At 55.3% G+C, this 25,641-nt stretch overlaps 1 protein-coding gene across 1 annotated transcript; it reads right to left on the bottom strand.

Moving 5' to 3' along the window:
- Window positions 1-16,711: 16,711 nt before the first annotated feature.
- Window positions 16,712-18,590, bottom strand: TLX3 (T cell leukemia homeobox 3). The gene is made up of 3 exons (XM_086621675.1): window positions 18,176-18,590; window positions 17,530-17,773; window positions 16,712-16,922 (listed from the first exon to the last, which is right to left on the bottom strand). The coding sequence occupies exons 1-3, from the start codon at window positions 18,588-18,590 to the stop codon at window positions 16,712-16,714; spliced, it is 870 nt and encodes a 289-aa protein (XP_086477801.1).
- Window positions 18,591-25,641: the final 7,051 nt, after the last annotated feature.

Below are 25,641 nucleotides of genomic sequence, written 5' to 3'. Positions count from 1 at the left end.
TTGTACAGTGCGGTGCCACGTCACCTTGTTCCTGACGGACCAACGCAGGGAGCGAGAGCCAGCATGTGCCAACTGAGCATGAGCCCCTCGACGGGATGAGGGACAAGACTGACTTCTGATATTTGCTTTGAGTATCCCCAAATTGTGCCAGAAGAGAGAAGCCCACTCCTGCCAATATTGCTGGGAGCCAAATCCAGGCGGCACCTGAGAAAAAAAGAAAGATCACAGCGCTTGTTCCTGCCCCAAAATTCCCCAAATCCAGGCCAGCAATATGTATTTCTGTTCAGACTTCCAAGAACAATGGCACTTCTTTTTCTTACTCATGACCTACCCTCCAGGACCTAATGAGACAGGTGCAGAACGATACTGGTGTGAAGAAACAACGTTGGGAAGTGGCTTGCAGTCCAGCCTCTTCTGGACAGAAAGTGGCTCGAGCTCCAACTCTTAAGGCTAATGTTTCTGCCACCACTTATGGGCTTTGTCTTGAAGACCCCAGTGAGGCTCTGTGCCAGGTACATTCCAGGGAGTTTAAGGCAGGATCTAAATTTATCTCATCTGACTAAAGACACTCAGAACGGGTCTCAGCAGTGACCACCGTCCCTCGATGTCACCCAGCACACCTCCTGCCCACCTGGCTACAGAGGGTCGCTCATTTAAAAACCTTCTTCCCACATTAGAAGACCTCTATTTGAGGTGGACGATTCAGCATTTGCCCTCACAACACTCACCCTACCAGCAGCAACCAGCCCAACTCCATGACGACTCATCCACCTTCGCTTCTGGTCGGCTGCAGGCTCGGTCTTTGGCAGAGACTGTCCCTGTGCTGCACGGGGCCAAGCTGCAAGATGAATCTGAGATATTGGTGACTTGAGATACCATTTGATGTGCTCCTCCAGAGGGATTAACCTCTGGAAATCCAGCTACTGCTTATCACTTCTACCTTTGACTGAAGCCAAGCTGGTTCTGTCTCCATCCTCCACCATTGGCCTTCAGAGCTGCTCAAAACATGGGCTTTTTTGCTAGAGCTGGGCAAAAAGGTTGTGTCTCACAATGCTGAAGCTCCTGCTAGACCCACCTGGGGCCAGCTATGGTTTGTGTCTCCCAGGCAGGAGCTTTGCCATCCCCTCCCATCACACCAGGACAAACCCCCACGGCTGTCCTCTTGCCATTCTGGATTTACTCTGGTTTCTGTGGGGTTGGAGCCTGACCTTACAGATCACTGAGCTGGGACTCACATAAGGACAGGAAAAGGAAAAAAAAAATCTCCTCCATCCTCGATTTGGAGAGTTTGGCAGCATTTGTTTATTTTTAACGGATCACTGCCACCGCGTTTCAGACCTTTTCCTGTTGTGATCGTTAGAACCTTTAACTGGATCATAAATCTTTTATTAACATTTGGTATTATCCTAATTAAAACTGTTCCATATATGTATTATTAATTTCTCCAGCACTTCTTGCGAGGGTGACGTTTTTAGCTGGCTTAGCAGAATGCACCATAGTAAATAAGGAGAAACTCATTTCCAGGCAATTAGGCTTGCAGAAAAATAAGTTTCTTAATGGAGGGCACGATCATTACAAATTTTACCTAAATAAACAGGGTTTCTTAATGGTAACTCTTCAAGCTAAGTAAACAGATTGGTGTGGTAATGTCCTAAGCAATACTTAAATGTAACTGTTTAATAAATTGGTAAATTACTCATTTCATCTTAGAACAAAATGGTAATACTGTAGTAATAACCTAGTATATATTCTGTAAATATGAAGCATTATCACTTTAGCTCTGAAGAAATCACCACAGTGATATGTCAGCATTGATCTAAAACTGCAGCATTTTATCTCAAGTTTATTACCCATTTTTGAGAATCGCTGAGATTTTCAGAGCATAATGGCAATAAAAGAAGAATTTAAAAAGCGCTTAAATGTGCATAAGTTAATCAGAGGTATCCTCGGGGGGAAAAGGAAATTTGGTAAAACATGAATTATAAGCATCATTTAAACTTACTTTGGACACTAGAGATAATAAATGGCACCATAATTTAGAAATAGCTTTTAACATCAATGACTGTAAGTAGCACTTTACTGTTCATAAGAATTGCAAAGCAACGGTGCTGAGGCCAATTTTATTAGCCATTTTTTTCTTTATAAAAGCAATCCCACCATTTCCAAACTGAGCAGACAGGAACAAGAGTTACGTGTTAATATGCAAAACGCATTTGAGTTTTGTTTGTTGGTTGTTTGTTTGGTTTTTTTTTTAAAATAGCCAGCAATAAATTTACCAAAAGATACAGTCTGGAGACAATCGAATGATCACTGAAGAAGAACAAAGCTTTCTCGGAGTTTACATATTTGGAAAAAGCAGATAAAAGGAGGAAGAGGAGGGCGAGAAAAACCATCCGTACATCCCTATTTACTGGGGAACGTCGCGGCCCTTCCGGCGCGAAGGGGAGCGGCAGTAAATCAGCGGGAGGAACAAGGCTTCTCCTTGCTAACTTTTCGCGACCGACGAAGCACCCGAGGATGACAGCGGGCGCACAATGCCCCATTAACGTGCCTCCCTCCCCAGCCACCGACCAGCCCACAATGCAGCTTTCAGAGCTGTCAATTATCAGCCCTTGCACCGATAAATTTGGGCCAGGCGGGACAAGAGCCCTTTGATCGAGTGGCAGCACGCGCATTATTTGGGGGTGGTGTGATGGGGGGAGCGCCGTGGCTGCTGTGCCATGGGGAATGCCGCATCCGAGCCGGGGAGCAGGGACCTGGCCTCCCCGGAATCTCCTGAGACCCACTTCCCCAGTGGGCAGCGAGCAGGGGCTTCACCCCAGCAGTGCCGGCCGTGCGCGCTCACGGAATTTGCAAACAAAATGAGCTCAGGAATTAAAATTTATTTTAATTGTTTTCAGACTAATCCTGCGACTCGAGAATAAGAGAGATGAATACGCTTGAGACTTGCCATGTCTGGAGCATCCGAGATCCTTGACACATGAAGTAGCCCTGCTCGGCGGAACGGGTTGTTAACGCGGACGCTCAGGAGAAGGCAAATATCTATATTTTAATTATTTCACTCCTGGCCACTTTAGCATAATCAAGATCTAACTGCAGTCGTTAGCCCACATGGCCAAACCGACTCCTCCGTGCATTCAGAGCTGCTGGGAGTCTTAGTCATAGCTCTCCAGTTTGTCCCCCAATAGTTTCTGGGATGTGATGTGGTTATGCACCATCCCTGAGATAAAATAAGAATAACGTGAATTTTATTATTTCCTGGGGAAACAAATTCAAGCCATACTGGTAACAGACTGTTGCTAATTTTGTGTCGATGCCGGGAAGATTAATTCAACCACTAAAAGAAGACCCTGGGCACAGAAACCGAAGCTGTACTACAGAATATGTAAGGAGAGGAGGAAGCATCATCCTGATTCCTGAGAGCATCCTCTGCTCCAGGACTTTGCCTTGGCCTCTGGCAAAGAACATTTCCAGTGGGAGAGACCCCTCTGGAAGCAGAGAGAAGAGAGGGGCACTTTTAAGGTGAACAAAAGGAAAACCAAGAGGTGAAGCTAACCTGAGCTCCCTATGTAGGACTCTGAAATGGCAGCACCGAGCAAACAAGTGTGCTGCTGGTTCCAATGGCTAGAAGCTAAAATTACACAAATTCAGGAAAAAAAAAGAAAAGAACGTGAGCAAGAGATTCATTTTTACTGTGACTGTGATTAGGCACTTAAATTTCAAATCGATTCGTCATCATGAGGAATGTTTCATTCAAGACTGGATTATTTTTTAAACAACATCTCTTAGCTCGAATAAGATTTTATTCAGGAGAAATGGAATACCTGTGTTGTTAGGCACTGAATTAAGATGAAACTGCCATGGAATTACTATATTTTAATTTACTCTTCATAATTAAAAGCTAATCTCTGAATACCTTAGGCTGATTTTTTTAAGCATCCATTTAAATCTTCCTGTTGTTCTAAGTGGACATCTTAAAACACCAAAGGTGGGTACCAAAAAAATGCTAACACTGAGATTCCTTGAAATCTGGCAACACATTTTTAATTAGAGAATTCGAGTGCCGTGGTCTGTGAGCTAGGAAGGCTCAGCTGACGGGGTGACTCTTGTGGCCCTTTTTAGGACTGGTTTAAGACCGGAGACTCAGGGACAGGGGGACAGACAGACAGGCTACTCAGAGACGCCGTACCCCCCAGGACAGGTGCTGCACCACCCTCAGCTCCCAGCAGCTCCTCCTGTGCAACCAGCTCTGCCATATCGTATCTGGCACCAAAACGAGCAACGTGGAGTTTGGCTTTTGCACGAAGACAGCGATGGTTCCAGCTACTCTTTTTTCCTTCCACATTAGTAGATGTTTTGGCTTGTCGCACCAGCAGCAAGCCTGCTATTTTAATGCAGCTATAGAACCAGCACCTTTGCATTCAGACCCGCGTTTACTCCCGGCATCCGTAAGCGGTGCAGACCGAAGGGATCACCGTCAGCGCCACACTCGGGTGGCACACAAAGCCCACGCCGGGGGGGTTTGGTGCCAGGCTGCCAGCCAAAAAGGGGCAGCTCAGCCCGAGCGCCGAGCTCCGAGCTCGCTCTGCAATGCCGCTGCCTCTCCCGGCTCCCCGCGCACGGCCGTCAGTCTAGACAAGCCTCTGTACACGCAATCAGGAAAACTAAATGCACGCGGTTCTGGAGATGAAAACTCAAACCAGAAACGTGCGCTGAAGCATTTGGCAGCTAACGGGATTGTTAAACGGTACCCGCGAGCCAGATTTTCTGTAAATCAGAACAGCTCTATGAATGCTCTGTCCCAGCGTACGAGTCATCATCGAAGAGCTCGGAAAACAGACTTGCACAGCAAACACGAGGACACAGTGAGGTCCTCGTGCCACTCCGAATCAGACAGAGCCTGTTTTTCCCAGCTCACTTACAGAGAGGGAGGAGAAAAAAATCCCTATCGGCTCTTCTGGCATTACAGCAGGAACCATCAAAAGGGAACAGCCCGAGGTCATTGGTGTTATTCCGAACTGACTTTGGCCTCTAAACCAGACCGAACGTGGCTGTTGCACGAGTACTTACTTAGCAAAGGCGCAGGAGGCTGGTTCCTCGGCTGCTCTCAGTCGCTCTCAGTCCATTCACTCCCCGGCAAGAGCAATGCCAGTTCGGATCAAACCCTATTGTACAATAATGACATTCAGATAGCAGAAGCCAAGTGCTGAGCGCAGCTGAGCTCTCCCACTGCCTGGTGGGTTCAGGAAGAGTTACAGGTGTAGGATTTGGCTGGGCTGCTTTGTTTTTGCCTTTGCCTCATCTATTTTCATACACGTTTGAGCCTTCCATGACACGCTGCTAAATTCCAGACACAAAAATCATCTTAAAACAGATTTATTTTTTGTTTTGTAACAAAGGAAAAAAAATACACTGCGCTCTAACCAAGCGAAATCTATAAAAGGTACCAGCACAGCCCTTCCACAGCTACTTTAGGAGCCCCCCCTCGGACACAACCCCCCGTGGCGAGTGTCAGCCCCCCGCCCTACCTGGGGGCAGCACACCCACACCGGCCACCCCTCCCCGGGCTGGGATGCAGCGGAGCGACTGCGGCGGCCCCGGGGGACGGGCGCACAGGCGGCCGAGCAGGTGGCTGCACACGCTGCCTCTCCCACCTGCTGCCCCGTGCCGAGCTGCAATGAACTTGTCAGGCCGTGCTATTGTCACCCAGCACAGATGTCGGCTGGGCAGCCGTCGCCCGCGCCCCGCTTCGCCCGGGTGTGCTCCAGCCGCTCGCGGCAAGCTGCCGGCGGAGCCATTTTTAGGAGCATCAGAGGGGCGTTCGCCCAGGTCTCCTTACGTACCATTTCTCTTCTTTCCACCCACCTTCTTCTGCTGGTCGTGTAACCACTGTTTTCTCCATGCTGCAGGACTTTTGAGTCTTTCTTGCCGTGTTTTAGTATGTTTGCTGGCTTCTGGCTTGCTCGGTGGTCTGGTGGCGTCACCACCCAGTGCTCGTTATCCGATGGGACCCCAAAACACTATGCATGGAAATTAATCCCTTCCGCCCCTCTGTACGGACTCACACCAAACCGTCTTCATTTCTAGGGCAGCACCTGCTTGAGTGCTCCCGTGCAGCCCCACTGCACTGTGGTTTCAAACACAAAAAGATTTCTTTTCCAGCTGAAAGCCCAGCGGAGTCCCACAGCAGAGCTTCCCACTACACCAGGCAGCCCCGTGTCCCTTCCCCACCACCGTGGCTCTGCACAGCCCTTCCCCTGCTCTCTCCCAGCCATTTCCATCACTCTCACCTCCAGCTTTGCTCTTTGTTTCCATTCCTGCCTTCCTCCCTCCTTCTCGGGTTTCTGTGCATGGACAGAGGTCTGGGATGTCTCCACTTGCTGCACATCCACTGCTCCCTCCCCTCCAGCCCCACCAGCTCTCACTCCATCCACCCTCTGTCCATCAGAGTTTTCCCACATCACTCTCCATGCCATGACCGACATGACCAGAGTGTGAGTCACAGAGGCATCCATTTCTGCCTTTGCAGCAGTGCTGGCCACAGTTAATCTTAAGTAATAAGAAGGAAGAATCTTGGCCAGAGAAAATGACAAAGAGCAAAGCAACAAAGACCCCTGAAGAGAAGCCAACGCTACAGGGAGGTGTTCAGTTTGCAGTTGGAAAGCTGGAGACTGGCATCAAAAGCAGGCAAGGAGGCAGAAGTGAACTGAGATGGACAAGGCTGAGGCAGGTTCTCTTTTTTTCCATCTGAAATAGTGAACAGCCATTTGTCCTGTGCGCTCCGACACTCGTGGCAGTCCCGCCTGAGCTGTAGGACCACAGCCTAGATCTACACTGAAAGACTCTGCCGTGTGTGGTGTACAGAAGAGAAGACACCGGCCTTCGCAGATCTGGCCAAGCACTTGGCAGAGCAAACAGGGAAAATCAGGCATCCAAGTGAATTTTGAACAGTGCAGGAAGACAAAAGCTTGACCTGAGGAACAGTAGGTTTGTGTCAGGACAGGAGCTTCCTCTCCACAGGAGCACTTTGAGAGTCAATCACGCAGAGGAGGCTGGAAGCTCCATTCAAGAAGGTTTTTTGACAACTGTCTGCAGTTTAAAAGAGAGTCCTGACACAACGAAGGGACACAGGCTGCTTTATTCTCCCTGCCTTATTCAGTATGGAAGTGAAAAGAGCGTAGTGATTTTACCCCAACCCCCCATATAGCAGAACTCCATCCTTTCCCCTCTGAGCACTTGGCAGAGATCGAAACGCAGAAGGGCAACTTCATAAAGATCAATGTAGGAAAGCCACAAGCATGACGAGGCAGAAAAAAACCCACAACTAAAACCCTACAATTTCTACCCCTGATGAGTTTAGAGGAGGATCACATTTCAGATCTCCAAAAAGGTTTTGCAAATGTTTTTTTCCTGAACGCTTCATTTATTCCAGGTACTCCAAAATATTTCAGCCTGGGAGGGGTGGAAAAGGCTTTTTCCCTGCTTGGGCTCTCGGACATGATCTCCTCCTGCCACGCAGCGATGTAGCACACGGTATGTAGGTACTGGGCTTGGTGACTCTAAAATGGTGTTTCAAAGTGAAACCACTAACCCTGATGTGCCAAATTAGGCACAGAAAAGCCTCCTTCCCCACCAGCCCCGCGCTCGCCGTTGGCCTCCTGCTGAACGAAGGGGTCAACTTCAAGTTGAAAGCATTCCTGATGAACAGTCTGAGGACACGGGAACCTCCACAGCCCGTGACAATCTGGAAGCGATGCCGGGTACAACAGCTGCTCCGCTGGAGCACCGGAACGGCAAAGCTCCCCAGCGCAACACGACAGCTTCAGCGAGCGAGTCCCCGACTGTGCAAACTGCTTTCAGAATCAATTACCCATCTCAGCCTCTTCTGGGCAAGATGCGACAGCCCACAATTTTTTTTTCTTTCTTTTTTTTTCCTGCAGCCCTACAAAAAGAAGACAGCAACACCAGGATGCCATTTTAGCAGGAAAATGTTAAGAGGGCTCTTGGCTGCAGGTGGAGAGCAAGCTGCATCGGTGCAGAAAGGAAAGCTGGGACTGACCCAAAATAAAGGCTGAAGAACTGCAAAAGACCAGAAAGACACAGGCTGTGACCTGAGAGAGGGCAACATGTGCCACAGCCGGGAGCGGGCAGGCAGCAGGGAGACAGGACTCCTGCCGAAGACGCAGACCCCATGAGGAAGAGGAAAGATATTTTAAGAAACTCCAGGAAAAGTGTGACCAAGGAGTGCTTTGAAGCGCTGTTCAGGACCACAGATGAGGAGGATCTACGAAGCAGGGTGCAAGACTGCAGCTCCCCTGACATGTTTTTAGGTGCCAGAACCAAACCAAGATGAATTATCAATGGGTCTCTGCTGCCTATGAAGGAACCATCTCCCACACCAACCCTGCAGACAGCCACGTTCCGCCAGGGCACTCACCTGCTTGCCCGCGTGCGAACCCCAAGGGTATGAAAGGCGTAAGAAGAGAGATGTGACAAAAAAGCTCAAAGCAGCACTGTTGCCTTCTTCCAGATCTGCAGTTCTGCGATGGCTAAAGCATCCCTGCCCTCTGCTTCCCCCTGCTCCCAGAGCCAGGCTGGGCACACGTTTGGAGAAGACAGGTGAAGAGCTGGTGTGGAGGAACTGCACGGCCTGGAGCCTCTGCCCATGGGCTGCAGACAGGAGGCTTCATCCCAGCTTGCTGCTGGGATCCCTTTCATCCGGCCCTCAAAAGTTTCTGCTGTGGCAAAACTCCCCGTTTTCCAGATTTCCAAGGAAAACAGAGCTCACACCATGGCTCATGCCATAGCTACCTGCAGTGATGGGGGAAGAGATGCCGCTCCCCCAACCAGCCACAACCCCATCCCCTCCTGGCAGGGTGCCAGCACGGCGAGCGCTGCAGCTTACACCGAGCCCCAGCGCAGGCGTCCGCAGAGCTCTCGCCCCTTCCCCTCAGTCCAAGGAAAAGATCTGAAGGCTTCTTTAATTATTAACCAGTTTGCTTTCTTTGCCCTCTCCACTTGAGAGCACCAGCTCTTGGGAGGTCGGAGAGCAGCTTAACGGATGGGACCAGCCACGGGACCAGCACCAGCCGCACCCACCCGTGGCCGCACATTCCCTTCCAGGCTGCTCCCATTACCATTAATGGGAACGACGTGCGCAGATGAACGAGAGAAGAGAGTTTAATGTCTTTATATTATCCCACCAATTAAGTACTCGAGGTCATGTCCTCAGCTGATGTAAAGTAGATGAGATCCACTGAACTTAATGGATCTCTGCTGATTTACACCAAATGAAGAGCTGGCCCTCTCTCACGTCTATTAAAAGAGCCGAACCGTTCCAGCAGACTCCGTGTTTAACAGCTTCATACTCTAGCCAGGCTTTGCTCTCACTCCAGTCCATAAACCACAAGCTTTATTAACTAATAATTAGTTTTTCAAGTTAAGTTTCACAGTCGTCTTTTAAGAACTGCTGCCCTGAGGGCAGGTGGGGAATTCTGAGGTGACTCGAAGTGGTGGGAGCAAAGCATAGGAGAGACCTCACCAGGCTGCTGGAGGGTTCGGCCCCTGAAGATGCAGAGGGTCCTTTCACAACCACGTTAGCACCTGTTGCCCTGTGAAAGCAAGTGGGAGGTAAGCACCCCAATGCTTTTTTAATTCAAGTCGAGGCATTTCTCTTGCAAACAGAGTTGGTTTTACCTGCACGACCAGTCTCCTGGAGCAGCTCAAGGCTACTGAGCTGTGCAAAGCTAAGCCTGGGCGCAAGTATCTGCTGAGAAAGGCACGGTGTAAACGCTGGGAACCGATCAGTTGTAAAGTACTACCTGAATACGCAGAGCATTTCTGGCACAGGGCAAGCAGGGTGATCTGGAAGGACACACTAACGACTTCCCTAATTTTTCTCCAGTTGTACGTAACTAAGCACGGAGCAGAAAGACACAGTGATGCTGGGTGACATCCTTCCCTCGTGTGCTGCTCTCTCTGGATACTCAGGTGTCTTAAACACGCTAGTTAAGGAGCTAAGCTGGAGAAGCAGGTCAGATTAAATGATAAATAAAATATTATTTTTCCAATCATAGATAATTTACTCTCACATTAAAACACAACTTCCCAAACCGGTACACGTTAGCTTCAGCAGGCCCGCGGCTTGCTCCTTTTCTTCCTTTTCAAGCTGGGTTGAAAAAAGGACATTCAGTGCATTTATGCCACCAGAAGGAATAAAAGCAGCGTGCTGTGCAGAACTAGAGGGGAACCACGACAGCCTACTAACACAAATGTTCTCAACGAGGAACGTAATATGGACAGTTCTTGTGCAATAACTTAAACAGTACAGATTACTACTTGGGGAAATAAAAGACAACATAACTTTGAAACTTGAAAAGCTCTTTCTTCGCTGTGATCAATTGCAATAATCCATGTCAGTGATTTAGATGAAGATCAACTTTACCTTTCTTTGCTGATGACACAAAACTAAGAGCAATAAAAATCTTAAGTGCATTTGCGCACAACTAATGGATTGGATGTGGCATGTGCCAATGGAAGTCGGTATGTATAATGCAGCATACGCTGGATGCCAAATTAATGGGATCATTTGGGCATTCTGGAACACTTGTGGCATTGAGCTTAAGTCATTTAAGGAGCCTGGCATGGGTTGGTGACTTTCCATTTTCAAAAGACTGAAGAAGCCTGGTAATACTGTAGGCAAAACATGACAATGAATTTTATTCCCTCCATCCCACTGCTATTTAGTCCAGAGCTGAAAGACAATAAAATCAAGACAATGAGATCATGTTTAGTGTCCTTAATAAAAAAACATATGTAAAAATATAGATTCACCTGGGCAAGGAGCTGGAGGTTCAGGTACAGAGACGACGGACCAGACAGTGCCAGCTGTGCACGTGCAGTCCGACCTTCCCACATAGCTTGCAGACCCACACTGGGCCGTGGGGCTCACACCGACTTTCCATGGTGTTTGCTTCCTACCTGGATTCGTTCCCAAAGGAAGCCAGTCATAGTGCAGAGGGAAATGCATCTCACTGCCAACATATAACATACAGAATTACCTGACAAGGTGCAGAGATTCGTTCAAGCAGCTCAGAGGAACAACAGAGCTGGAGACACAGCGATTTTCTCCCCCATCGCCGTTGCTTTCCCGTGTGCTACAACACACTGCTCCCAAACTCTGGCAAACAGGCCCAAAGTAGGACGAGGCACAGGTAGGAGCACAGGTACAGCCTGGCTGCAATGGAGACAGAAGCAGCTGGGTCTAATCCCCGCGGTCCTGCCATGGGGCAGAGCAGCAATGAAGGACCCAGTAAACACCACATGATGGTAACGACGAAGGTCCTGCTCCCACTGACTCTTATATTTGAAAGCGTGTGATGCTCCAGAGCAGTTGGACACTCAGTTGGACTCCCAGGAGGTAAAAACTTGCAAGCTCAGGTTAGAAGGTTCACTGAGGATCAACAAGATACCCTTGATGGCTGTATAGACACTCCAGATGTGTCCAGGAGATCTGCTGCGGAGTCTGCAATCCAGAGACAGATTTCACTTTTTTTATTTTATTTTTTAAAGGACACGTGGACATTTCTGAATGCGCGATGCAGAGATGCTGTTAGGCAGCTAGCTCCTATTTTCCATGATGACCTGGAAGAATGTTTTATCTCCTGCCCTTAAACTAAATCCATGGCAGTAAAATACCTAACTACCATTACTGCTCTAACCTTAACAGCAGATTTTTAAGAGATCTGAAATGCCTGGAAATGCAGAGAGATCTCCCCAAAAAGGGGGAAAAGCACACAGGTGCCAAACTGCCACCAACTGCACTATAGCCCTGCCCATCAAAGCTAACTGGGTGCCTCCAGGAGGCAAACTCAGATCCTCAAAAATGAGTAGCACCAAGTAGAAATACTTATTCCGCTGCTGTAAGTCAGGAAAAAATTAGGAGCTTCATGAACTCAAGAGAGCAGGCAAGGGAAACACACAGCATTGAAGCGAAATGCCTCAAATAACCAAAAGTAAATGGTGTATATACCCCTCTCCCAAAAATGCCTACCCGCACAGAAGGCAAATACTTTCATCCACCCAGTCCAACTTGCTCAGACAACTCATGAGGAGGGATTCTACCAACGGAGGTGCAGCAGCTACCTGAGCAAGTACTCACCTGAGTGAGTCATGGCCCTTAATTTATTCCTCGTCAGCGGTGGCGATGATTGCGGTGCAGAAACACACGCTTCAAGGAAAATTCATAGTGAGGTGTAAATCTCCGTATTATTTCTGTTGGCTATAAATGAGCTAAATTATGACCTAGCTGAGCAAAACACTTTTGTAAACCCAGGCTTTGAATACTGTGTAGTTTGCATGTTTAACGGGACTGGGCTTTCATCAACGAAGTGGAGAAGGAGAGCTAATAACCCATTGATTTTAAGGCCCATTTAGGAAAAGAATTGCCTATACAGATCTGATCACCATGCATTACTTCGTAACATCTAATACCCTGGGCACAAAATAATGCTGAGAGATGCAAATTACAGAGCCATTTTTATCCTGAGAGGGCTTGTGCCTGTGCATGTAAGCGTGGTAGAGGGGCTGCTTTGGGTTTGGGCTAAAGCAAAGTCAGGAGGGTCTCCAACAAAACGGTCGCTGTTCCTCCATGTGGCTTTAGTCACCCTGAGCTCTGCCTTGTGCATCCGTCCACTCAGCTGCTGGACCCTACGTGAGAAATCACTTACGCACATGGCTGAGCAAAGTTAAGGAAGTGATCTGCCCAAAGTGAAGTTCCACTGATAATTCCATAATCCTTAACTCTCATTGCCTTTTTCCATCCCTGTTCGGCAAACACGAGTTTTCCTGGGCTTAAAACTTCCGAACAAGAGGGAATGTGAGTACCCAGCGCGAGCTTCCCAGAGTGCGTGTGCACGGAGACGTTTCACTTGTGGTTTAAGATGGCTTCAGAAAGATCATCCAAATGCCAAGAATTATCAATTTCATAGCAGCATCAAGCATCAGCATATCAAAAATCAGCTTGATGGGATGTGCAGCATCTTCAGCACTCTCAGACCGCATCTCTATCACAAGACGAACGCTGCCTAGGCTCGGATGACTCCCCCTGAATTAGCCAAGCCGTAGGACACTGGCTGAGCTGCATTACAGTTGCAGGAGCTGCTGCCGCCCTCCCACCGCCCACACACTGCTGGTCTTTATCCTCCGCTAAGCGGAGCATTTAAAGAAGTCTCCCATGGAGGTGAAGGAGTGTTTAGTAACGAGTGGGAGGGTGGGGGATAAACCACGCTCCCTCACCACTAGCCAGAGCACACACAGCAGGAAGGCTGTTTCAGAAAATGGGAAGTCAGACTGCTACCCATGCACGATAGCCTGACTCAAGTTGTCTACCACACAGCCCCAGTGCAGTATGTGGACAGGATAATCAACAGGATCAGGACAACAGCCAGCTCACCCCCAAAAGGTGCCCTCTGCTCCACAGGGCACTCACATCCCCCAGGATTACATTCCTTGGACGGAGAGGCACAAGCTGGTAGAGTCTAAAGCTCGTGCGAGTCCCCGTGGGTGGCTTTGTTGATGGACCTCCAGAGATGCATGGCAGCGACCATCAGCTGACCCTGTCGCACCTGAAGCAGGCTGGCAGGGAACACTGCTTTCATCCACAGAGGGAAACATTGCGTATTTGTTCCCACCGGTGTTTCCCTGAGGCACCTAGAAACACTGGGTTTACTGGACAGAGTAGTTGGAGGTAATCCCCACTTCTGTCCCCTTCAGCATGACCACTCGCATCAGCACCCCCGTACCGCCCACGCGATCCTGTCTTACATGACGTGGCTGCACGAGGCAGCCTGCCTCCCTCGCCGCACTCAGCACACCTCAGAACCTCGCCACCAGCTCCTCCGAAACAAAGACACCAGCAATAACCCCAGCAAGCCCAAGCGCGCGGCTCCCAGTACGTAAGCCTCGCTATTCGTTTGGCTATGCGGTGGCTATTAAGACAGCTTCAATGGAACCTACTGGTTTCTGAAGTCCTTTGGACCAAAGTTGGCGCAGCCTGAGGCTTGACCCCGCTGCCTGCGGTACAGCCCACGGGGAGAGCCCGAGCCCAGCCTGGGCTGGCACCACCGAGCTCAGACCCACTTGCGCTGCTGTTAATAACAGGGCTGCAGCCTCTCCGTGCCTTTGCACTAGGTCCTCGCCTGCCACAAAGCTGGTTACTGCGATATGCAGCATCATGACACGCTCTGCGAAAACACAGCTTCTGGCTTCAGCAGTTCGGGGAAAAAACTGCAGGGAAATCAGGAATCCAGAAGTTTATCGTCATGGGACGCTCCGATATTTAAAGAACAGGGCTGTCTTGAAAACAGCGCGGTTATAGGTGTTGGGGGGTACAGATAAAACATCAAAGACATCTGCGAACACGGGTACCCGTTTATTCCAGCCCCCTCTCGTTACCCAGAGCTCGGCTCTTCCACGTTTTAGCCAAGAGGCAGATTTCTCCCGGCGGCTCTGCCTCCGGTGCTGCCGCAGGGAGCACAGGCTGCCACATCCCCGCCGCTGTGCCCAAGGAGCAGCCACCAGCAGGGGACAAACCCAGCTCGGGGCCGCGCTCCACGCCCCGTTGCCCGCCCGGCGCATGGACCCGCCGAGGGCCGCCAGACCGGCAGCGCATCGCCGCGCACCGAACCGCGGCGGGGAAACGAATGAAACGAACGGGAAAAGGTTTCGGCTGATGCACAGCAGCAGCAGGGCTCTGCGTGGGGATACGAACAGGGCCACGCACCGCAGGAGCGCGGCCTTTCCCCAGACCCTGCAGCCGGGTATAGGTTTCCCCGTTGTTTTTTATTTTCTTCCCTGCCACACACCTCCCCTCCGTCCGTGTTTTCCAGCGAGGGCTGCGTATTCCCGGCTGGTGAACGGTACCAGTCGAACAGCTGCACGGTCCCAGCACCATCACCCCCGGTGTGACAGGATTTGACCCGGCCTTTGGACTTCCACAACCTTTCCCCGACAAACCAAATTCCCGCTACGACCTGAGCCTGTGCCCTGGTAGCGCTGAGAAAAACACCAGCTAGGGAAGTAATTTCTTAATCCCTCACCCTGCGTAACTGAGCGCCCCTAAAACGCCCTTCGCCGTTGCGGGGCAGGGGGAACGCCGAGCCCCGGCCGGGAAACGCCTTTAAACTTCTGCAGACTCACGGTGACCGGCGCTGCGCTCGCCCGCAGAGGCAGAGCCCACCTCCCCGTGGGCCCCCGGCCGCCACGGGCTGCTCCGGCTCCTGCCCGTGGCTGGGGGAAACCCGCCTGGACCATCGCTGGTTACTAAAAATGTCGGGTTTGCAGCTTTTCCCCCCGGCTTGCTGGAGAACCGCCGAACTCCGGGAGTTTGTTCTTAAAAATAACCCCTCGCACCCGGCTGTCACACGAGCTCCGCTGCGGGCGAGCAGCCGGGGAGCCGGTACCCCGGCGGGCCGCGGCCACCCGCCGTCGTGCTGCCCAGGCGGGTGCGCGCAGCAAAGGCAGGGAAAACGAAAACCGTTGGCTACCCGTCGGGAGACGCTTCGGTACAGCGGGGCTGGGGCGGAAATATTACCGGGAAGCGGCGGGCCCTGCGCCGTCCCGCCCGGCCGCTCGCTCCCCGCGGTTCCGACGCTGTCCCAAACCTGAGGCCGTTCCTGGCCGCTCTCCCCCGGCACCGGCGGAGCGGGGAGCGACGGGGAGCCCCGCTCCGAGCCCGCCCGCCGCCCCCGGCCCCCGCCGAGCTCCTCACCTCCGTCTCCGCTGAACGACCGCGGCGGCCTCCCGGCTGCTGCCCGCCCCGCAGCGACCCGGCCCCGGCCGCGGGCTCGGCTCTTCCCCGGCGCGGCGGCAGGCAGGGAGCGGAGAGGCGTTTTTAAAGAAAACGTTTATTTACACGTCTCGGCAAGTACAAAGTATTATACATGGTCTGTGTCAACCCCAAATCTTCTTTATTATGAAACATAAGGCGCTTTCTCTAGAGTCGGTGGCGAAAAGGAGAGGGTGCGGGTGCTGTTTCGGTGCGCTAAAGCTCATCGGCTGGAAAGGTGAGGACAAAACCGAGTGTGTGTTGCCTGAAAGGAGCCCTTATTACTACGGTGAATAAATTACAGCTGACATTAACTTCACCTGGGACAGATGGAAGCTACCGCTTTTCAGCTTAATAGGGTTTCCTAAGCTAATGAGTCATCACCGGCTCCACTTAGTCCCCTCCGCTAAGTGATAGGTAGGTTTTTTTTTTTTCTTTAGACTATCCTCAGAACAGGAAAAAAAAAAATAGCCTTTTGTTCCAAAGCCAACACAAAATACCTATGTTCAGATTTCGATATAAATAATCGAGGTTTTATATAATTCCATATTAATAGTGCCCAAAATCTCGATGCATAAATAAATTAAATTATTAACACTTCTTACAAAAAGTGACATATTTCCCTTCCTAGTGGAACATCGACACGAATATACAAGCGGAGCGCGGGGCCCCGCGACGGCAGCGCCCGGCGGCTCCGCTCCGCGCCGGCCTCGGCCCCGGCCCGGCCACCGGCCCCGGCCCCGGCCCGCCCCGGGCCCCGGCCCCGCGGGCGCCGCTCGCCGCCTCCGCGCCCGCCCCGTCTGGGGAGAGCCGCGGCCCCGGGAGCGGGGGGAGCCGCCGGCCGAGATCCGCGGGCGAGTCCGCTGCGTGCCCGGGCTGCCGGGCTCAGACGAGGGAGGTGACCGGAGGGATCTTGGCGCTCTCCTCCTCCCAGGGCTGCAGGTTCTGCAGCGCGAACAGCGACGAGTTGTGCAGGCACAGCGGGTCGGGCTGGATCGACTCGTTCAGCGACTTCTGGAAGGCGTCGTGCTGCAGCTGCAGCATCAGCCGGCTCGCCTGCTGCCGCTCGGCCTCCCGCTCCTCCGCCGTCTGCCGCCTGCCAGGGGACACGCTCAGCCCGCGCCCCGGGACGCCCCGGGATGCTCCGCCCGGGGCTCCGCGGGAAGCGGCCGTTTCGGTGGCGGGGGCGCGACCGCGGGAATCGGGTGCCGCCGGCCGCGGGAGCAAGGCGCGTCTCCGGCGGGCAGCGGGGCAGCACGCCGCTGCCTACCGGGGCCGGGCACCGCCGGGCAGGCGGCAGCCGCTCGGCCTGTAACGGAGGGATTCCGGGCGGCGGGAAACGCCCGGAGCCCCTCCGTTTCCCAACAATCCCCTGTTTCCGAATATTCCCCCGTTTTCCCAATATTGCCTCGTTTTTGCCGAACAATTTCCCGCTTTTAGAATAATCCTTCGTTTTCGAACAATCCCCCGTTTCCCGAATGGGGGACTATAAAAGATAAAAACATAAAAATAAATAACCACAATAAAAATGTTATTCTAGTAATAAAAAAATCCACCCCCAACCGTTTCGCTGCCGGGAGCCGGCGAGGGGTGCCCTCCCGGCCGGAGCCGGGGCTTCCCGGGGGCGGCGGGCGGGGAGCTCCGCCGGGGACGATGGGGGGGGCGGCGGCGGGACGGGGCGGCCCCGGGGGCGCGGGACTCACCGCCACTTGGTGCGCCGGTTCTGGAACCAGGTCTTCACCTGGGCGTCCGTCATCTTGAGGGACTTGGCGAGGGCAGCGCGCTCGGCCGAGGCCAGGTACTTCTGCCGGTGGAAGCGCTTCTCCAGCTCGCAGATCTGGACGCGGGAGAAGGACGTCCGCGGCTTCTTGCGCTTCGGCGGGGTCCGGTTCTGGTAGGGATGCCCGATCCGCCGTGTCACCGTGAAGGGCGTCAGTGCCGCCGCCGCTGCCCGGGTGGGAAGCACAGGGGTCAGCCCCGCGCCCGCACGGTGCCGGCCGCCCCCCCCCGGGGCCGCGGCTCTGCCCGACGGCCGGCCCGCCGGGCCCCGAAGGGACCGTGTCACCCCGAGATCCCGCTTCCACATTTCGCCGAAGGGACGCGGAGGCGAGCGGGGCCCGGCCGCCCCCCGGGGCGCCCCGCCGGCAGCCCCGCGGCGGCCGCGCCATCCACGCCGGGAGAAGAGCGATTTTTCTGATCGCTGCGAGCGCGGGGGAGGGAAACATCCAGTGGGCCGCCTTTGCCTTTACTCTTATTATTCTTACTATTATTATTTCGTTTTCAATTTTTTATTTGCCCTTCCGTTCGTTGCCGGGGAGGGGTGGGGGGGAAGGTGTGGGGGCGCCTTACCTGTGAACCTGTCCTTGACGAAGCGCCTGCTGCTCTCCATCCAGGGGAAGTTGAGGCTGCCCAGGCTGGGCACGGCGGGCATGGCCGGGATGGCGCTGGAGATGGGCGGCGGCACGGCCCCGGGGATGGGCCTGTGCGCCGGCACCCGGATCACGCCGGCCGGGGCCAGGCTGAGGTTCACACTGTAAGATCCAGAGTCCTCGAAGGGCGCGGCGATGGCCGGGAAGGGGGCCGGCAGGGCCGGGTAGGGCGCGCCGCCGCGGCCGCCGGGGCCGCCCAGGAAGGTCGCGCCGTCGGGGCCCCGGGGGGGCGGCGGGGGAGCGCTCTCCTGCTCGGGGCTGTTGAGGATCTGGTCGATGCCGAAGCTGATGGGCTCGTGCTGGTGCTGGCCCTGCGCGCCCGCCGGCGGATCCATCCTCCTCCTCCTCCTCCTCCACCGCCGCCGCCGCGCACCCCTCCGCGCCCGCTATAAAGGCGCCGCCGCTCCGCCGCGCTCCGCGGGCCCGGCCGGCCCCGGCGTGCGCCGCGCGGAAACTTTGCCGAGCGCGCGCCGCCCCGGCAGCCGCCCCGTCATCTCCTCGGGGCCGCCGCGCGCCCCGCGCCGCGTGCGCCCCCGCCGCCGCCATTGGCCGCCGCCGCCCAGCCTCTGCGCTCCCATTGGCTCCCGCCGCTCGGCACCGGCCTCGCGCCCGGGCGCGGGGGCCCGCCGCCGCCGCCGCCGCCGCCGCGGTGACATCACTGGGGCGCACGAACAATGGGGCCGCGCGGCGGCGGGCGGGGGCGCCGTCGGGGCCGGGGCGGCGGGACGGGACACCCGGCACGTCGAGGGTGCCGTCCCGCTCCCTCCCCGCGCCCCGCGGGGCCGGCGCAGCCGCCCGGCACCTCCCGGGCCCTGCCCTTCCGACGGCCCCGCGATCCGCGACGGCCTCTCCGCAGGGCCCGCCCGAGCGGCCCTGCGCGGCGGGGCTCGGTCCCGGTGCCCCACGGCTGCCGGGCCCCGGGCGGGCGGCAAGCCACGCTTGAGCGGCGAGGCCGGGCGCCCGCCCCGACGGCAGCGCGGAGCGGCGGCCCGAGGCCGTGCCCGGGGCCGGGCCGGCGGGTGCCCGGGGCCCCCCGCAGGGCGGGATTCCGTTTGGGCTTCATTTGTGCCCAGGCAGCGGGAGCCCGGCGCGGCCGCCGAGCGAGTTTGCAGACGCTCCCTAACGTCCAAATTGGACTAAAGGCGTTAAAAATTAAATAACGTTCAGCCGCATTTACTTAGTTTCCCTCTTATAAAGGGAAATGAAAACAGGGAATAGAATTTCCCTGTTAATAGAATGTAATGGCATTTGATCAGCACCTGGCAGGGCGATCCCGGGATGCCGGAGCGGTGACAGGAGGGACTTGATTAGTTTTTAAACCTTAGGATTCAATTACCGCAACGCGCCGAATCGTTCCAACGGCAGCGGCAGCGAACGCGGATCGACCTGCCGAGCCACCGGCGCTGCCGCACGGAGCCCGCCCGGCGGCGGAGGGCAGCGGGAGGCACCTGCGGCCCCGCTCGCCGCCGGCTCTTCCCCCGCCGCGCTCGCCGCTGCGGCCCCACGGCAAAAGCGGGGCCAGGGGTGCCTTTCCCGCCCCCCTTCCGCCCCTCCTGGGTCGCGGGGTCCGGCCGGTGCTGGCCCCGATGGGCTGCGACGGCCGCCGCGGAGCTGCCGGCTGAAGTTTCCCGGCGCGGCGCGGGGAGCGCCGGCCCCGACGGAGGCGCGTCCTTGCTGGTGGCCGTCGAGGGGGCTTTCCCGGCTCGTCGAACGGAGGGACACCCGCTCCGCCCCGCCCCGCCCGGCGGTCATTAAAACGGCTATTAAACATCCACCTCCCCCAGGGGAACCTCCCGGTGCCACCCCCGGCCCCCGGGCAGCCTAATCGGATTGTCCCCGCTCGGTGCGGCGGGTGCGAGCGGAACCGCCATCAGCCGCCGCTCCCCCGGAGCGGAGCTAATCGGATTGACACGATCCCGGCAAGATGGTGCGGGACCGGGCGGGGCCGCCCGGCGCCACCGGGAACGGCCGCGGGCGTCCAGCCCTCGGAGCCCCGCTCCGGCCGGCCCGGCGGGGAGGGCGGCGGGGCGGGGGGAAAGAGAGAAAAGGAGGGGAAAAAAAGAGAAAAGGGGGAGTTAGGGGGGGAAAAAAAAAAAAAAGGCAACCGGGGGAGGATAAATAAATAAATAAAGTGACACCCAGTCCTGAATCAGGGCAGGCTTTGTTAGAGAAAATTGCGGCTTGATCTGCATAATGGGAACTCGGGCTGCCCAAGGCTATCTTTTTATTGCATGTGTGTCTGCTGTTATCAATTTTGTGAACGATTTCACAGGGAGCCTGGCAGACTTGAGCTGGAATAATATGCAAAGATGAGCTTTGAATAATGAATGATGTGCTTTTAAACCAATTCCAAAGTGTCTGTGATAGTACAATATGAAAAGGGGTGGTAAGTAATAGTATATTTAAAAGGCGCTAGTATGTTTTTATTACTATATTTAAAAAGATATCTATATTATTTTTGTGAAATGGATAATATATCACAGAGTCTTTGATAATCAGCTAAACAATACATTTTTCTTTGGAAAAACTCTCCTGGTTTTACACAGTTAAATATAGAGTATCAGCGTACGGCTTTGTAACGCTCGGCTACCTTATTAAATATTAACTCTATTTTAATATTAGCTTTTAAATTTAATATGTTGACGTTCTGCAGTTTTACTTTAATTATGTTTTATAATTAATAACCCGGGACGTATGGTATCCTTAAATGCCGCTCTCCCGCAGCCGCCTTGTCTCCCTCGCCCCTCCGCGGGCTGGGGGCGCGCAGCCCCGCGCAGCTCCGCACCCCAAACCCGCCTCCGCTTTGCCAAACGCCGCGTTTCGTTGCGGAAGGGGCCGCGCTGCCGGGCTCTGCTCCCGCTCTCCATCCCGCTCCGCCCCCGGTCCCCGCGTCCGCCCGGCGCGGAGCGAGCGGAGCTGCGGCTCCGACGGCGCGGCCCGGAGGTCCCGGGTCCCCCCGCTACGGCACAGTGCTGCGACCCCCAGCAGTGCCCGGGGCCGGGCGGGTGACCGTGCTGGGCAGATGAACTCGCCCACCCAAACCCGGGCCACTCCGTGCCACCGGGGAGCCAGGCCCAGCTCAGGGCTGGCCCCTTCGGGCAGGGGGAGGCAGCGAGACCCCCGGGAAGGTATGGGGCACCTGCAGTGTGTCCCCAGTGCCCTGCGCCAAGGCAGCCCTCTGTCACAGGGGTGCAGCTGAGTGCAAATAGCCCTGCAACCCAAGGGGCTTCGGCCAGGCCCTGGCCACAGCATAGCACGGCATGGCATGGCATAGTCTTGGCATGGCACGGCATGGCATGGCATGGCACAATATGACATGGCATGGCACGGTACGCAATGGCATGGCATGAGGCCAGCCCGCAAGTGCCAGCCACAAGCAGCTAGCTGCAGGGATGCCTCTAACGCAGGCACAGGGAGGTGGAGCGGTTGCAGCTGCAGCAGGACAGTGCCCATCTGGGTGGGGGGACACAGCCAGGCAGCCCTGCAGCACCAATGGAGCTGCCACCAGGGCCACGCGGGCAGGGGGAGGCCAGGAAGGAAAAGCTCTGGATCCAGGGTTATTACTTGTAAAACTCTGACAGCACATTCATTGTACAAGTGTTACCTGAGCTGTAGAGCCGAGCACCTCCTGGCACCACTGGGCAGAAGGGACTCCCACCTAGTTTGTCTCTAGGGGCAGAAAAGCAGCACCCACCTCATCCAAAACCCCAAAACCCCGAGCTGCTCCCAAGCCTGGCTTCTATGGGGGGACACAGGGGGATGTGCCACAGCTCACCATGGTCACTGGGTTTGGACATGGTGTGCACGTGCACTCCTTGGCCCCGGGAACATCTGGGCTCGAGATATGGAGGGCCCCTCAGGGAGGGTGTCCTCACAGGACCTGAGTCCTTGTAGCACCTGCCATGTGCCCAGCAGCGGCTAATGCCAGCGTTCAGCTTTCCAAATGCTTCCTGCAGAATAAGATGATAAAAATCTGTGATGAAACACACTGACCTAACCCCAAATGCCTCCACCTTTCTAAAGCAAGGCAGCACCCCTCTTCTCCTGCAGCACCAGGCATTTCTGTATCCGTGTTTGGAGCAGGTTTGCCACTGGTGACCACAGCTGTGCCACCGGCACATGCTCCTGTGCACTGCAGGCGCCAATGTGTGCCACATCCACGGCTGGGCCCTTGCTGCCAAGGGGAAGAAACAGGGCTGCAGCTCTGGTAGCTGCAGCCGTTCCTGGAAAGCAGAGAAGTTATAGGGATGGTCCCCTCTCCAGAGCACGTCCCAGCACCACAGAAAATGAAATCCCCATTGGGAGGAGGTTGGCAGTGCCAGGATGTCCCCACCAGGAGCAGTAAGGACAGGGAGGTGGCATGGGCATGGGTAATGGCATGCAGAGGGACTTCAGCTCCTTCCCACCAAGGGACCCTCGAGGTTCCCCGAGGAGGAGCATGGTACATGGGAGCAGGTACAAGTGGTCCCCATGAGAACCAAACCTAGCACTGGGCAGCTGGAGACTGAACAGAGAAGGACCATTCCCCATAGCGGCCTCAAGCATCCCTCCCACCCCATCATCCTCCCACCACCTTGGGGACAACAACAGATGGCACGACGAGGACCCAGAGCAGCCCACAGATTTAAATCTGGCCGCATCCCGAGAGGGTCCCGTGCCACCCGTGCCAGCCTGGCACAGCGCAGAACCCCCAGGGATGGGCTTACCCCCATGGGCTGGGGGAGCACAGCCCCAACCGGCACACACAGCATCCCTCCATGCAGCTCTGCACTCTGCTGTAAAATAGCCTCAGTTAAATGTTTATCGTCAAAATGTCAAAATTTCACATGGGCCAAACGATCCATTACATCTTTTATTTTTTTTTTTTAAATGTTTACCATTAATTATTTTTAAAACGAGGCATTTTGTTTCTAAGGTGAGAGGGACAGGTCTCTGGGCATGAAACCAAGAGAAACCACTACGGGGCTCCTCCAGCCTTTTCAAACCAGTAGGCAGCGTTTTATAATAATGGGCCGTTAATTGATGGTGCATTACTGCGCAGCTCCTACCGCGCTGCCGGGCGCAGCCACCCGAGAGCAGCGGGGCCGCAGCCTGACCGGTGCTCTCGCAGGGAACCCATGGCCAGGGTGGCCCATTCAGAGGCTCGGTCGGGCTCGAGCAGCTGCTGTGAGGCTGTGCAGAGGCCAAGGGGCTGCTAATAACCCCCTGTGCCCACCGTGGCTGCTCGCACACGGGCTGGGATACTGCTCCTGGCTGGAGAGGAGAAACCACCCCCGAGATGGGGACCCTTCTGCCCCGCACGCTTTAAACAGCCATCCAGCCTGCAACCGCCGTGTATACGGCGTGGCTGTAGGGGTAGAGGTGCAGGCACTGCGGGCAAACCCGACCGGTTGTGGCAGTGCCCAGGATGTGCCTCCACCGTCCCCGGGGCTGCGGTGCCTACATTGCTCGTCCCAGGAGACAGCGGCAGCAGCAGCGAATTTGCCTCTGACAAAACTGTGAACATGCAGGCTCAGGATCTCCAGCAAGCCCAGGCTGTTAAGGGGCTGGATCACAACCGAGAACGCTGAGCGTGTGCTTCCATCGCTGCTTACCTGCTGCGCTGGGGCTTTAGCCCAGCCAGACCTCGTACCGCCTGGAGGAGCTGCACGGAGCGTTAGCCAGCCCAGAGCATCTGTTCAGCTGCGTTTCTGCTTTTCCAGCTCCTCTCACATCACCCCATCCCCGACCCTCCAGCTGTGCACATCCTGGGCTGCCCCCTACCCTCGCACGCTGTCTTGCATATCCAGGTGCCCAGAAGCTCGGATTTCTCTGAAGGCTCCTTCATTTGGGGCCTGGGACTGGCAATGGCCACAGTGACCCTTACCCAAGGTGCTGCCTGGCAGCTGGAAGCCAGTGCTGGGGGAAGAGGGGCTCGACCAGAATCTGATCTGCAGCCCTGGTCTTCAGCAGCATCTTCGTGCTGCCTCACTGGCTGTCACACTGCCACAAATAAATCCTCTTTCTTTAAAGGACGCTAAAGGCCGTATCATCTCTCAAATACCGAACTCCTCCGTTGTCCTCAGACCTTCCTTTAACCCACAGGAATTCACAGGTTGGGAACTGGTCTCTATCCCTGGCAGCTGGGAAGCCTCAGGAGCCCCAGCTTGCTGCCATTGGCCGCTGCTGGCAGAGCCCAGCGCAGGGCTGCAGGAGGCACCGGCGGCTGCGGGGACTTGCCGTCCCCTGGAAGCGTCACCCGCTGCTTCAGGTTTTGTCTCTTCCCATTGGGTGACAGGGAATGGTGATATCTCGCTGCATGAGAAAGTAGCAGCAGATGCTGAGATGTTTCTGCTGAGCTCCTGGTTTTGGCAGCAAATCTCAGAGTAGGCAAGGCCAGTCCTGTTCTCCACAGTCTTTTCTAGATGGAAATTGTGGGGTGAGGCTTCGCACTAAGTAAAATTGCTGCATAATCCCAACATGTTTTTGAGTGTTAGCACATCATCTATTATGTACCATTTGCGTGGAAGTCAGCAAGACAAAGGACATGAAAAAGTTGTTCCTCAGCCTGGAATTAGCATCTCTGGGGAGGTGACAGGGTGATGCCGGTGCTCAGGCTGGAGAGGGACATGGGTGCTCTGCGGAAGGAGGGGGCAGCCGAAAGCAGCTTACGAGCAGGCAGGGGCTGAGGTGTGCGTGCAGAGGGGGATGCGGTCCCGTCCCTCGTACCTTCCCCTGTGACACTGTGGGTCCTCCCCGGCAGGGCTGAGCCCCGCTGGGCGCGGGCCACAGCGGCCACCAGGCCCCAGGACAAAGCAGTGGCCTCACTGCCCCGTCCTGGTGCTGCAAAGGGACCCGGCGTGTCCCGGCTGCGGCCGCGCGCTCGCGGGCAGGCGGCTCGCTCCCGGGGAGCGACGGCGGCGTCGGGCACTGAGCTCTCGGTGCTCAGCAGAGCGGAGCAGCGGTTTTGTCAGCCAACAAGGGTTAAATCAGCTGCTCTTTTTCCAAGGCTGTGGAGTCTAAAGGTCGTTCCCCTCTGCCCCTTCCTTTAACCTCGGCAGGGCTGCACCTCTCCTGGCTCCAGCCTGGGGAGCTTCACGCCGCGCAGGCAGCAGGGGAGGGCTGGGGGAGCAGAGGTCCACCCTCATCAGCCCTTTTCCCATCAGCCAAGGTACGTTCCCTGTCCCCTCCACGGAGGAGCTCGGGGCACCAGCCCCACGGGCGGAGGCTGCCCGGCTGAAGGCGGACCCCGATAACCTCCTGGTCCTCCACATCCCCGTGGGTGGCAACAGTTAAACCCTTCTTACAGAGCAAATAGTCAAAGGTGGCTCCAGCCTCTGTAGTTGTTCCAATTCACATTTCAAAGCACATCTTTATGGGGTTGGTCACCTTAACCGTTACATTAAA

The sequence above is a fragment of the Tauraco erythrolophus genome, chromosome 16, assembly GCF_009769465.1.
Source record: "Tauraco erythrolophus isolate bTauEry1 chromosome 16, bTauEry1.pri, whole genome shotgun sequence".
Classification (NCBI taxonomy): domain Eukaryota; kingdom Metazoa; phylum Chordata; class Aves; order Musophagiformes; family Musophagidae; genus Tauraco; species Tauraco erythrolophus.
The sequence above is the reverse complement of the archived record's forward strand: the minus strand, read 5'-3'. Positions and strand labels throughout refer to the sequence as shown.

Excerpts from the sequence above, each read along its gene's own strand:
- TLX3 (XM_086621675.1), bottom strand. The coding sequence starts at position 18,590 with ATGGATCCGCCGGCGGGCGCGCAGGGCCAGCACCAGCACGAGCCCATC. Across the intron at positions 17,774-18,175 it reads CGTCAAGGACAGGTTCACAG|CGGCGGCGGCACTGACGCCC; the intron begins GTAAGGCGCCCC and ends CCACCCGGGCAG. Across the intron at positions 16,923-17,529 it reads AACCGGCGCACCAAGTGGCG|GCGGCAGACGGCGGAGGAGC; the intron begins GTGAGTCCCGCG and ends GTCCCCTGGCAG.